The sequence below is a fragment of the Stegostoma tigrinum genome, chromosome 13 (assembly GCF_030684315.1).
Source record: "Stegostoma tigrinum isolate sSteTig4 chromosome 13, sSteTig4.hap1, whole genome shotgun sequence".
NCBI classification, from domain to species: domain Eukaryota; kingdom Metazoa; phylum Chordata; class Chondrichthyes; order Orectolobiformes; family Stegostomatidae; genus Stegostoma; species Stegostoma tigrinum.
This window is the reverse complement of record NC_081366.1, coordinates 51,684,523-51,699,446: the sequence shown is the minus strand read 5'-3', so window position 1 is coordinate 51,699,446 and position 14,924 is coordinate 51,684,523. Positions and strand designations below refer to the sequence as shown.

The 14,924-nt window shown below is 40.2% G+C and overlaps 1 protein-coding gene across 2 annotated transcripts in view; it reads left to right on the top strand.

The window, feature by feature from the left end:
* Positions 1–14,924, top strand: part of sh3tc2 (SH3 domain and tetratricopeptide repeats 2) — a 112,392-nt gene that overhangs the window by 43,960 nt on the left and 53,508 nt on the right. For both annotated transcript variants that reach the window (XM_059650741.1, XM_059650742.1), the window contains exons 3-7: positions 886–996; positions 1,639–1,737; positions 3,399–3,526; positions 7,884–7,989; positions 13,322–13,465. In XM_059650741.1, the coding sequence (XP_059506724.1) occupies positions 886–996; positions 1,639–1,737; positions 3,399–3,526; positions 7,884–7,989; positions 13,322–13,465 (588 nt within the window). The remainder of the gene's footprint in view (positions 1–885; positions 997–1,638; positions 1,738–3,398; positions 3,527–7,883; positions 7,990–13,321; positions 13,466–14,924) is intronic.

Here is a 14,924-nt window from a genome sequence, read left to right as displayed (position 1 = left end):
AGTAGAAATTGGCGCTCCCCTTTGCGGCCTGGACCTGGAGGTCCTGCTGCTAGATGGGATGGTGTAGACGCTGAACATCATCTTTCCTCAGGACCGGCAGAAGAGATCATGAGAGCAGATTTCGTCAGCCCAATGCTAGGTTGCCTACTGAGTCAGTACAGTTTCAGCCTTGACCAGGAACAGTATTGTGGTAAGAAGACCAATTATTCTCTCCACTCTGCCAACACAAGTGTGACTATCTTCTTTCCAATACCTCATTTTATCTCTGCTCCTGTATCCACTTTCCGTAAAGGTTCAAGCTTGACCACTCGTTCAACATTACCTGCCTTCAACATTATGGCCTTCAACATTATCTGTCACTCACCCTCACCCACCCAAACCCCAGAAAGCATCAATCTTGCATGCACTGTGCACATGGACAATTCCTCACCTGCACCAACAGAAATAGTTATGCCATCTACTTTCATCTCCTGACATCTGTCATTCTAGAAGGAAAACAGCCCATAGCAAGACAGAAAGCATAAAGATAGGTGGTGGGCTACCCAATATTCGGCTCAGTATGCCTGACGAGGGTAGGATCCTGGCTGTGACCACCCCAATTGACTGACTGACTGTGTGCATGCCCCAAGACTAACATTGGAGGTTGTCCTTGGCTTACTTGCTAATGCCTTTCTCACCGGCCATTAGAATGCATGACTATAATATGGTTGATTCAACTTGAACAATCCTGTTATTACAGTTAGCTTCACTCAAATTGAGAATGCAATGTGCGTGTAATCACGGAAACACCCCTCAAATATGATTTATGCTCTATACTTCAGTGGAAGGCCATCTTTAGTCTCTGTTATGAATAGCTTATAATTCTGACATTTTATTTCATTACAGGGAAACTGTCACCTTTTGTATCACTTAGCTCTTCAGGTCACTGCTCCAAACTACAGAGGCTGTCTATTGAATCACATGAAGAATCTACACATGAAGATAAAATGGAAACAGGTAAAACCAGATACAAAAATATTTGCAAAAATTCTATTACATGATTGCTAGATGCATGTCTACCCTTCTAAATATGATATTAAATATATGAATTCATTTTAAGATATTGGTTACATTTGTAATCCATTCCATTTGGTGACCTAAGCTTGTCTATCCATCCTTGGAAATCCCTTTCATCTTCATTTTTATTTTTCACTGAGAAAGGTGAGTTTTTTTTGTCACAGTTAAGGCCAGCGCACCTGATGGAATGCCAATCGCTGGAAAAGAAGTCAATCTTGTTGTTTAAAATGGACCTGCCCTCATGATTGTGTTTACAGCATAGTGAAACTAAATACCAGATCGGATTGCACCATTTTAAAAATTTTGACCACTGATTACTTGCCTATTAAGTTCTAATTATTGCCGTTTCCGTTTATTAGCTGAGGTCTGTTGCAACTAAGCACAGGCATACCCCTTAGCAGCACTTTGCACCATAAAATTAGTGGAGAACTACAACCAGCAAGACTGAATCATGATGCCGGTAGCCAATGCAGGACTTTGGATTTCTATCAGCTGGGAGGCCTCTAAGCTTCTATCCCTTTCTAGTTATAATAAATGATAAAGTAATTCATTTTGATAAATTAATACTAAGTTCCATTTTAGATAAGTGGGAGCATCAGTCTGAATCAGAGTCATTGGGCCTCAACACAGGTTGTGGAGAACATTCTCTGGGATCACCTGTGGAACAAGAATTTCCTAAAGGTGAGATACTTGTATAACATAATTCTGTTTCCATGGACAATATCTCCAATATTATGGTAGAACTGCAACAGAAGGAAGTACAATACTGATGAAGTCAGTGTAAGATCATAATCTGAGTCAAAATGCTCACACAATATCCCCTTTGAAACACCTTTGCACAAAGTGGAAGTCATGTCGCAAGACCTAACAAAGGAGGTCTTCAGGCAATTATGGAAGTGATGGAGATCAGTATAATAACTAATTCCACATAATTACTCCTTAGAATGTTTAAGCTCAGAAAAACGTCCAAGCTGCACTCTCCATAGTTACGCCTGACACTGATTAAGCTTTCAGTCACTGGGAAGTCAGTTGCAGATGACTCTATAAGTTTCCACTTGTTGATTATAGTTCTCTTCCATGCTGATGCATGACTCCACAGATAGGAACAAAAAAGTGCCTTTTAAGGTCTTAAGCTGAATTCACTGTTTAGCTAACTTGTGCTGGCATGCTACCACCTTGATGTCGCTTTGTGTTTTTACCTAGCAAATACCTTTCAATCTTAGTAAAGAAAATTTCAACTGACTCAGCATCCACAGCCTTTTGTGTGAATGAATGTGATATTCCAACTCAATATTTAAATATATCTTAAACCCCAAATATGTCCACATAAATAGAATACTCAAAATATGGTAGCTATTTGGTTCAGAAAGCCAAGAATGCAATTCAGATATTGGAAATTTAAAGACCAAATCATAAATGAAGGACAAATGCACAACAAACCCAATTGTTGCCAATAAATATGGGCTATTTTGGTAGTTAATGATTAAGTTTACTCTTTTTCCCTCTTATAATACAATACGCTCTGCTTGAACTTCATGCAAGGGCATGTATGTTAAGCTTCGAAAGAATAGCTTCAGGGAAGTACTTAGCATGCAACATCAGTCATTGCTTAATGGGGGAGGGCATATTTTTTGTTACATACGTAACTGACACAGATAATTGGACAATTTAAATCCTGGCAAGCCTTACTTTGGCAACCTTCTTGATATGAATCTATTTTCCCACCTGCTCCAATTTTTAGCTGTTTTAGATGTGAGTTTATTCTGCCGAGCTGCTCTCTTTAGTTCTCCAAAAAGAGTGTGCAGTGAGACCCCCAAAATTCTCTTCCTTTACTTCGTAGTAGAAAAAAATTCTAAAACGCCTGAAAAATGAATGTCCTCTATATTGTTAGTGAGCCATCAGCAAAAGTTGGTACAGGAAAAAATGTCTTCATTTCTCTTCAAATGTCATGTTGTCTAACCAGCAGAAATGAATCATGAACAATGAAGTGCACTGTCACTGCCACCAGGATTAATCAGAATATTATGTAGTTCAAAATGAGAAAGAAATTACAGCAGCAGATTTTTTACTTATTATTTCATGGGATCTTGAGTATTTCTGGCAAGACCAACATTTGTCCCTAATACCCTTGGAAAAGTAATGGCAAGTCACCTCCTCGAGCAACTACAATCCAGTGAACATCAGCAATTTAAATGGTAAAATAAAAAAAAGTTGCATATATCTAAAATATTTAAGAGTTATACTTATTTTAAAATTGCTGTACTTCATCAGTATAATTTGAATAGTGCAGAATAGTGCTAAGGAAGTCATCCTATACTAAAATAATTTGTTTTTTATTTCAGACGTGACATTGTCATATTGTGTTATAAGACAAAAATCTGGAGTTTGCGATTCTGAGCTTCAGGAGAGCGCAAGAAGGAGACTATGCATTCTAGAGAGTGAAAACAAGGATATTGTAGCATTGTTTAATGTAAGCCAATTGCCCGTATTTGAATCTTGTTGATTTTGAATTTCTCCAACCAAATTTCTGCCTCACCCATAACATTAACAAAATGCATGGAGAGTCTTATCATGATTATAACCTTGCAGTAAAATCCATCCTCAATCTCTCTCCAAATTCAACATGATTAATCTCCTTCAAACCTTTTGTTTTGTTCAGCTGCTCTCTGGCCTGCTGTTGCTCTGACTATTCAATCATAACTGGAACATCTTCACCACTGGCTTATCTTGAATTTCCCTAGTATCCACTTTTGACTGTCTCCCATTCCTCACCAACGTAATACGACTGGAGAACTCAGCCACCAACATCAGGTCCCTTTCCAATATGTACTGATAACAACCAGCTCTACCCCTCTGCCACACTGATTGACCTCCCTGTTCTATCTGAGTTGCCGCGACTCAACCAACACTGGTATCCATGATCCTTCAGCAAAATAGTAGGAAGTCTGAAGTAAACAAATTTGACCCCTTTCCTGAATTCCACAGCATGGAACCAGCTCTATCTTCTTTCCAATTGCTATCTTAAGTGGACACATTTTGTTCAAAATCTCAGCATTCTGTGTGACCGTGTACTTATTGGGTGTCTCCACAATACTCTGTATTGTAAAGAGTACCTGCTTCCAGCTTTATAAAATCATGAACTTCTTCTCCAGCCTCAGCTTATTTGTGCAACCATGTCTTTAAAATCTCGAAGAGATTATTCTACAGTGCTTCCAGTTAGTTTCCATAACTTCACTGTGATAATATTACGCTCAAGGAAAACAACCCACCCTTACATTATTTCGTATTGATCCAGTTTGTCCATCACCTCTGGCCTTGTTTGCTTATATTGACTTTTGGTGCCTAATGTTTCAAACCTCGGATATTTGCATTACTACCTCCATTGCATTTTTAAAAATTCCCTCATTGGGACATCTGTCGTGGCTGGGCTAGCATTTATTGTCTGAAACTAATTGTCCTTGAGAAGATGGTGGCAAGTTGCCCTCTTGACCCACTGCAGTCAATGTGCTGTGAGTAGACCCACAATGCCGTTCGGGATGGAATTCCAGTATTTTGACCCAATAAGAGCGAAGAGACACTGCTATATTTCCAAGCGTGTTTGGAGGGAATCTTGCAGGCAGTGGTGTTCCCATGTATCTGCTCCTCTTATCCTTCTGGATGGAAGTAATCATGCTGTCTGAGAATTTTTGTGGTGCTTCCTGTGGATAGTACATACTGCTCATACTGAACATTGGTGGTGGAGGGATTGGATGCTTGTGGATGTGGTGTCAGTCAAGCAGGCTGCTTTGTCCTATACGGTGTCAAGCTTCTTGAGCGTTGATGCAGTTGTGCTTATCCAGGAAAGTGAGCAGTATTCCACCACACTTCTGACTTGTGGATGATGGACAGGTTTTGTGAAGTCAGGAGGTGAGTTACTTGCTGCAGTATTCCTAGCTTCTGACCTGCTGTTGTAGTCACTGTGTGTCCATTTGAGTTTCTGGTCAATAGTAACACCAGAATATTGATAGTGGAGAACTCAGTGATGGTAATGTCATTGAATGTCAAGGGGCTGTGTTTGGATGGTTTCTTATTGGAGATGGACACTACCTGGCATTTGAATGGTGGGAATGTTACTCGCCACTTGTCAGCCCAAGCCTGGATATTGTCTAGATCTTGTTGCATTTGAACATGGACTGCTCTGGTGTCTGAGGAGTTGCAAAATCTGTGGAATGTTTTGCAATCATTAGCCAACATTGCCACTACTGACCTAATGGTGGAGGGAAGGTCATTGAACATCTGAAGATGATTGGGGCTAGGACAGCACCGTGAGGAACTCCTGCAGAAATGGCCTGGAGCTGAGATGACTGACCTCCAACAGCCATCCTCCCATGTGCCAGTCATGACTCCAACCCACTGATTCTCATTGACTCCAGTTTTGCTAGGGATCCCTGATGCCAAACTAGTTGAATTTGGCCTTGGTGTCAAGGGTTCACTTCTGGGATTCAGCTCCTGTTTGAACAAAAGGTGTAATGAGGTCAGGATCTGAGTGACTCTGATGGAAACCAAACTGGGCATTGCTGAGAAGGTGCTACTTGATAGCACTGTTAAAGACACCTTCAATCTCCTTACTGATAATCAAGAGGAGAGTTTTGGGACAATAATCAGTCGGGTTGGATTTGTCCTGCCTTTTGTGCATGACATACCTGGGTGATTTTCCATATTATCAGATTGATGCCTGTGTATTAGAAGAGGTTGGCTAGGGAAGCAGCAAGTTCTAGAGTGCAAGTCTTCAGCGCGGTTGTCAGAATGTTGTCATTGGCTCATAGCCTTTACGGTAGGTAGTGTCACCAACTGTTTCTTGAAATCAAATGGAGTGAATTGGATTGGTGGGAGACTGGCATATGTAATGTTTTGGACCACTTGAGGAGCTGAGATGAATCATCCACTTGGCATTTATGGGTCAAGATTGCTGTGAATGCTTTGGCCTTCTATTTTTGCACTGATGTGTTGATCAATTCCACCACTGGGGCTGGGATAGTTGTGGACCCTCTTCCTTCAATGAGTTATTCAATTGTCCTTGTGCCTCCTTATCCCTATGATGTAATGTAAAACACCCAACATGTGAATTCTCCACTCATCTATCTGTGGTCTTTTAGGCATCCCTTCTTCCATTGTTCCCATCAAGGGCGAATGGGAAGCAGGGAGTACTGTGCATTCACAACCAGAGACCCACACATGGAGGTACTCAGAGGGTAAATACCCAGCTCTTCACTTCTTTACTAAGCCTTTCCCTAAAACCAAAATTTTGATTAAGCTTTTAGCCACTTCCCCTAATACCTCCTCAGCTTTATCATTTCATGTTGTTCTTATATCTATAAGGTGCTTTGGACATTGTTCAGCATTGCTATTTGTCAAATCATCAGCAGATACCACAACCCTTTAAAATAAATAAAACTCGTTTCTTGAGATAATTTCTTATGTTAGAATGTGTATTCATTGTAAGAAGTCGAGGGAGGGAATTCCAGAGCTTAGAACCTAGGCAACTATACAATGGCCGTGAGTGATGGAGCAAATAAAACTGAAATGCTTGAAATGCCAAAATTAGAGGAGCACAGAAAATATTGGGTGGTTGGGACTGGAGAGATAAGAGATGGTGAATAAAAGACCAGGAATGGATTTGAAAGAAAAAATGAGAACTTGAAAATTGAAGCACTAATTAATTAATTTGGGCCAAATGTGGTTCAGCAAGCTGGGCACATCTGTGAATTGGTCGTGTTGAAGACATGGATGGCAGTATTCAGATAGCATTAAGGGTAAAATCTGGTCTGAAAATTGTGATAGTCAATGGTCAAGAGGCAACAAATACATAGGTGAGAAGTTCAGCAGCAGATGAACTAAGACAGGATTGAGTCAATTATGTTATAATTGACTGGAAGGTGGAAATAGATGTCCTCAGTGAAAGTATAGACATAGAATTGGACAATTACTTCAAAGGGATTGTGACCACAGAAACCGGCTGTATTGATTTGAAAACCAAAAATAGTCATTCAATACTCCCTTTGAAAAATATTATCCCTCATACCATCTCATAAAACTTTCACTCAATTATAGGAAGTAAAAGACCCATTGAGGAAACCTTTAATCCTCTTCACATCTCTTAACCTTATTCAAACAAGTGTAGATATTGAGGTGAAAAAGACTTCTCTTCAAAGGAAAGTCAGTTGTTTAAAATATTTCAATCACACAAGGTAAATCATACAAATTCCTTTCGCACTGGAGAGTAAACTAACCACAACCACACTGAGTCTTAACCATTCTTGGAGGGGTCAACTGACAAACCAGATGCATGACAATGTGTTCAGCCTCTTGTTGGAATAGTTGATACAATACTGAGGGAGCTAGAGGGGCTGTGGAAGCAAGAAAGAGATGTTGGAGATATGAGACGCATGAGGCAATATGAGGGCATAGGAGTTATGGGGTAGTGGGCATAGTGGTGAGGGAGTGATGAGGGCTAGAGGTCCTAATAACTATGAATTGAAATGCGTTAGTGTGCCAGTAAATGGAGGCTGGTCTTCTAACCTGCTAGTTTTGCCATTCACCCAACTCCATTGTCGCTTGAAGACTGCTCCATGCCCTCCTCCCTACACAACAATGGAGTTGGTGGACTACACCAGGAAGGAATTTCCCTATTCTCACCTCTTCTTTTTTTCAGAAAAAAAACCCCTTTTCTATGGAATTACTGGCACTCCTGGGGGAGAAACAGAATTCCATAGCTTGCACTCACCAAATATCCTCCAATCACACCTAAATTTTTAAAATACCTTATTCTGCTGTTTGAATTTTTTCAGGAATTGTCAGCAAGACTATTATCCATTCTCGCAGAAAAGGATCGCTTTATTCTCACCTTTAAAACTGTGGAAGAAATATGGAAATTTACAACTTATCTTTCCCTAGGTATGGAGGTGAATTATATTAGATGTGTCATTTGACAGCTAACTTTTACAACAATCATTAATTTTTAGAATATCCATTAAATATTGACATACCATAAAGAGCAAATGTGAGTAAACTGGTGATGGAAGTAAAGCTCAAAAATGAAATATTTGCTTCCATTTCAGTAATAGTTCCTTGAGTTTTCTTTAATTTCAAGCATTTACTACTGTAACATCACATATATATCATTACATTGTCATTTTCTATAATTGTACCAGTAAAGTATAAAGAGGCTGGAAAGCTACTATGGAACAAAATAATAAACTTATATGAAGTTTTTTATGAAGCTTAATATGAAATTTTTGAAGTTTCAGCATACCTATAGTAATTTGTTAGTTTAATTTTCTTGCAACTCACTAATGGGTAGAACGGTGGCTCCGTAGTTAGCATTGTTTCCTCATAGCACCAAGGACCCAGGTTCAGTTCCAACCTTGGGTAACTGTCTGTGTGGAGGTTGCACGTTTTCCCTGTGCCTGTGTGGGCTTCCTCCAGGTGCTCCAGTTTCCTCTCACAGTTCAAAGATGTGCAAGGTAGGTGGATTAGCCATGTTAAATCGCCCATTGTGCCCAGGGATGTTTAGACAAGGTGGGTTAGACATGGGAAATTAGGGGAATGGGCCTGGGTGGAATGCTGTTTGGAGGGACACTGTGGACTTGTTGGGCCAAATGGCCTGTTTCCACACTGTAGGGATTCTATGATCACTTATCCTTATGGTAGTTGAAAGTCATGAAATTAACATCATTATCAGATTTGCTGTAACTTTTTGGTCTTATTGTAGTTGTCAGTGGCGATAGTGTGTTAGAATACTCAGGGAATATAAGTTACTGTGGCAACATATACTTTTACGAGTGTTTTGTACTCTGGAGTTTTGCATACTGAAAATAGGGGCTCCAAACTTCTTTTCATCTTATAGCTGATGAGGAGTTTCTCCTGCTCATACCATTTACCAAAGACCTATGTTGGAACAACTTGCAAACTGACAACATGTTTGCCCATGTTATGAATGCACTTTCCTTTGCTATCAAGTCCTGAGGTGGAACTCAGTGGTTCTCATTTGGATTGGAATCTGTGACAGCAAAAACATGAATCCAATTTCTCTGTAGAATATTGTACAATATCACCTCTCTCCCAATTATGTGAATTTATTTGGGAGATTTATTTTGCAGCTTGCTGTTAACAAGAATAAAAAAATTGATAATGTGGAATCAAACTACTCGACTCCAACTCCCAACTGTTTTATATAAAACAGCACATTATTTTCAGAATAGTATCGTTGCTTAGTGTTAATATTACAAATTGCACAGTGTTTTATGTAAGTCATCTTTACCTTTAGTTTTACGATAGCTGCAGCCCTCCATTCTGAAAACCTCTTCAGTGAATGGGTTTACTGGGGGGACGTGCATATCAGTTTAAGGGTTAGAAGGATGGACAGTCCTGTGTCTTTTAATTTGCCATATGTCTCTGGACAGTGAGGTAAACTTGGAAAATCACTATAGTGTTTTGGATTTTGCAGGGATGTATCAAGTATCTTGTTTGAAATTTACACCAAAATATGCATTATTCTTTGTTTACCCAACACCAGACTGGTGAAGCAAATTGTGAGTGCTGTCAAAGCACCACAGTCTTTCACCATCATTGTATCATTATTCATCCTGTTGGACCTTCAGTCAAGTAGTTAATTGACGATTAAAGGGAGGGCAAAAGAATATGTGAAGGCTGGGTGAAAAGTCTGTCTGCTGAAAGGTGAAAATCCTCAAATATTTATGTAACCATTGTTTTCCATTCTTTCAAATTCCTTCTCGTCAAATCCTGCCTGATCTACTGAACATTACCAGCTCCTTCCATACTAATTTCCAGCATTTCTCGTGAATGACAGTTTTAAGAACATAGAACATAGAACATTACAGCACAGTACAGGCCCTTCGGCCCTCGATGTTGTGCCGACCTGCCATACCGATCTGAAGCCCATCTAACCTACACTATTCCATGTATGTCCATATGCTTATCCAATGACGACTTAAATGTACCTAAAGTTGGTGAATCTACAACCATTGCAGGCAAAGCATTCCAGTCCCTTACTACACTCTGAGTAAAGAAACCACCTCTGACATCTGTCCTATATCTTTCACCCCTCAATTTAAAGCTATGCCCCCTTGTGCTCGCCGTCACCATCCCAGGAAAAAGGCTCTCCCTATCCACCCTATCTAACTCTCTGATTATTTTATATGTTTCAATTAAGTCACCTCTCAACCTTCTTCTCTCTAATGAAAACAGCCTCAAGTCTCTCAGCCTTTCCTGGTAAGACCTTCCCTCCACACCAGGCAACATTCTAGTAAATCTCCTCTGCACCCTTTCCAAAGCTTCCACATCCTTCGTAGAATGCGGTGACCAGAACTGTACGCAATACTCCTAGTGCGGCTGCACCAGAGTTTTGTACAGCTGCAGCATAACCTCTTGGTTCTGGAACTCGATCCCTCTATTAATAAAAGCTAAAACACTGTATGCCTTCTGAACAGCCCTGTCAACCTGGGTGGCCACTTTCAAAGATCTGTGTACATGGACACCGAGATCTCTCTGCTCATCTACACTACCAAGAATCTTACCATTAGCCCAGTACTTTGCCTTCCGGTTACTCCTACCAAAGTGCATCACCTCACACTTGTCTGCATTAAACTCCATTTGCCACCTCTCAGCCCAGCTCTGCAGCTTATCTCTGTCTCTCTGCAACCTACAGCATCCTTCGTCACTATCCACAACTCCACCGACCTTAGTGTCGCCTGCAAATTTACTAACCCATCATTCTACGCCCTCATCCTGGTCATTTATAAAAATGACAAACAGCAGTGGACCCAACACCGATCCTTGCGGTACACCACTAGTAACTGGTCTCCAGGATGAACATTTCCCATCAACTACGACCCTCTGTCTTCTTTCAGCAAGCCAATTTCCGATCCAAACTGCTATATCTCCCACAGTTCCATTCCTCCGCATTTTGTACAATAGCCTACTGTGGGGAACCTTATCGAACACCTTGCTGAAATCCATATACACCACATCAACTGGTTTACTCTCATCTACCTGTTTGGTCACTTTCTCAAATAATTCAATAAGGTTTGCGAGGCACGACCTTCCCTTCACCAAACCGTTCTGACTACCCTAATCAATTTATTCTTTTCTAGATGATTATAAATCCTATCCCTTTTAACCTTTTCCAACACTTTACCAACAACTGAGGTAAGGCTCACTGGTCTATAATTCCCAGGGTTGTCTCTACTCCACTTCTTGAACAGGGGAACCACATTTGCTATCCTCAAGTCGTCTGGCACTATTCCTGTAGACAATGACGAGTTAAAGATCAAAGCCAAAGGCTCGGCAATCTCCTCCCTGGCTTCCCAGAGGATCCTAGGATAAATCCCATCCGGCCTAGGGGACTTATCTATCTTCACCCTCTGTAGGATTTCTAATACCTCTTCCTTGTGAACCTCAATCCCACTTAGTCTAGTAGCCTGTATCTCAGTATTCTCCTCGACAACATTGTTGTTTTCTAGAGTGAATACTGTTGAAAAATATTCATTTAGTGCTTCCCCTATCTCCTCTGACTCCAACAGCCTTCAACTCCGAAGATTTCAGTAGCTGGGAAAATTAGAACTTTTTTCTTTATTTGGACATAAAAGCCAGGAAGGTGATGTCATTATTTGCCAGCTGAAGAATGTTTCTGGCTTGCAGAATTTCAATTCATCCTCCTACAATAATCCTGCTGTTTGAGCGGGGAGAAGCTGACAGAACTGTCCATTCAGTAGACCAGGCATCATCTGTTGAGAAAACAAGCTAGTTAAAACCATTTTGACAGGGACTGTGCCCGAAATATAAATAGTCTGGGGAAGTTTCCAGATCCACTTTTGAGTTTGCAGGAAATCAGTTGATTTAATCAGAGGAGTATGCAAATACTGCTACAATTATTCTGTTATATATTTGCTATTTTCCATTTCCTCATTTTGTCTCAAGTTACTTGCTTGGTTGTTTTCTTGTATCTGTTTCTCTTACTTCTGTGCTCCCTATTGTCAGTTTTATTTCATTTCTTCTCTCCTTTTTTGTTTTCTTTTGATTTTTCTATTATTTGCTGACACACTCTCAGACGCAGTTAATTATTGGATGATTTGTATCACAAACACATGTGGATCCTTACATTTCAGGTAACACCCAGTAAACTTTGTTTATAATGCTGATACAGACAGGCCTGAAGATTCTGGTGCTATTCCAGTACTGTCTCTGCTCATTTGACCCTCATTGATTATTGGGCTGCAGACCAGTTTGTTTCAGAGTCATACATGTGTGGCAGATTTACCTGTCCACTTTTCTGGATATGGTGGTATATTCAGGTTGCAACTTATTGGTGTTTATATTACAGCTGAGTCTAAATATGTGGTTCTTTATCGCAGATGGGAAACAAAACTTTTATTGTGTCTAGTTCTTTATCTCAAGGATGTCTAATGTTTTGCAAATGTAAATGTACCAACCAGTGAACGCCTGTACTTTAATACTGCAATTCGTTATCAATTTTGCAGCAAATGTGAATACAGTTGCACAGAAATAAAGCAGGGAGGTGGAAAAAAACAGTCAGTGACTTCTGTCAGAAAATGTATTCATGTAGACAGACATTGTGGACTGGCTTGTACATAACTGTAATTTGCTACAAGCAGAAGAGATTTCTATGATATACAATTTAAGATCACAGAGGAAACATTCCCATTGGTACCAATTAATAGACAGTGTTTAGCTGTGCCTCAGGATAAACTAGTGCCCTCACAAGAAGGAGGAACATAACTAGCTGACTACTCACATTTTGCTTGTGTAGTATACTGTCATTTTTTTTCACAGAATCAAAGCCCAAAGATGTGCAGGTTAGGTGGATTGGCCATCTTAAATTGCCCATAGCTTCCAGGGATGTGTAGACGAGGCGGATTAGCCATGGGAAGTGCAGGGTTACAAGGATAGGGTCGGGAATGGGTTGCTGTTTGGGGTTCAGTGTGAACCTGATGGGCTGGATGGCTTGTTTCCACTCTGGGGGGTTCTGTGATTCTATAAATTGCTGCAGGCACTGGAAATCTGCTGAAAGATCACTGACCTGAAACATAACTCTCATGACATATCTCTCTTTGCAGATGCTGCCACACTTGCTGAATATTTGTAGCATTTGTTTTGTTTCTATTACATTTGTTATAACAAGAGTAGGGACAACGAGTGACAAGAACCCGAGCTTTTGATCCTATTGTTAATATTTTCATTCACATAGGATTTGTTGGACGATGTTTGGAGAATTTGTTGTTCGATCAACATTTCTGGTTGAATGTTTCTGTTGTGGAAGATGTAAAGATTCAAGTTGAAGTGAATGAAGCTGATTTATCAATGATGTATTTGGATCTTCTATTACAGGAAGGTAAGATAATGAAAGGTGGCAGTATCGGCCCAGGAATGCAGACTGATTCATAAAATTAGATATGCACATGTGTGGTAAATTCGATTTCAGAGCCATTGTCTGAACATTTCTGGATGTCTTTCTGTATTCTATCATTTGGGGTTTTCAGGTGAATTGTATGTTTACAATGCAGACATGCATTTGCAAGCCATTTCCAAGAGCATGAAGGCACAGAATTAACTGGTCCACTGCCTGCCAGGTTGTCCCAAGATTGAAGTAAGCCTTTCTGAAAAGGCATTCTCCACAATTGTAGAGTCGTTTTGGCAACAATTTTGTTTTCAATTATAATTTTGTACGAGGAAACATTGCTTCTAAAAGTAATAAGACCAATGTTTATTCCATTGGGCAAGCCGGATATTGAATAAGTTTATCAGAGGGAATAAAAGATAACAGTTTTTTTTGCAGCTTAAATAGGGGGATATTCAGTAAAATGACACTCCCAGAGTCAACAAAGCTCATGACAATTTAACTATAAAAATTGTCATTATATCGTGATATCACACGCTGAAATAAATTTGATTTATTACTTCTTACAGTGCTTTACTGTGGTGAATAGAAAATGTCACCTGTTCAGTTTGTTTATCACAAAGCAAATATATTAAATACAATTCACTTAGAGTACAAAAGCAAAGAGAAATGTCCGACTTTACCTACTTGAAAGGTTCCAGCTACCAACCTATTGTGTGGAATTAATTGGCCTGTGTTCAGTACCCCTGCCTGATGTAAAAACAGTGGCAACTATCTGCGTATGGCATTGTATTGTTTGTCACTCCATTTGGTGCTGTGACTGTTGAATAGGGTCCTGAGGTAAGTAGTCAGATTACCCACCTGTTTCACGTTGAAATGACTCAATACTGTACAGCTAAGATGTCTGTAGGTCCCCAACTGCACTTTTCAGGTATAAATGGGTAATCTGCACATCCCTTTCCTATTTTGCATTGGCAATGAGCAACTTAAATAAGGCTTTCAGCCTACTTCAGTAGAAGAGCTCCTAGGCTCCGTCCTGCTGCATAGTTATGTGAAGCTCTCTGTGATCGTATTCCATTCAGCTGGATGAGCAAATTAATTCCAGAGATCAAAATGGATGGCCTCAGGCTTTGAATTGAATAATGGGGTGATGGAAGATTTGCTGTACATGTTGATCACCTGTGGGGCTGAAATCACATCCACTCAGCATATTCTGTCATCTATTTACCATCTCCCTGACCAACCCAGGCAGACAGGCAAGATACACACGCATGTGCACACACATGCATGTGCCTTGTTTTCTGTCAGAAAGGGACATGAAGCATGTCAGATAGCTGGCCGACTTCCTGCCTACCTACTCTAACCGGTTTCGTGTTTTGCAGCGTGGGGTGAATAAGTGAAATTTAAGGTCCTCATTGAGGTCACCCATTGTTTTGAACAAAGAGGTGGCCAG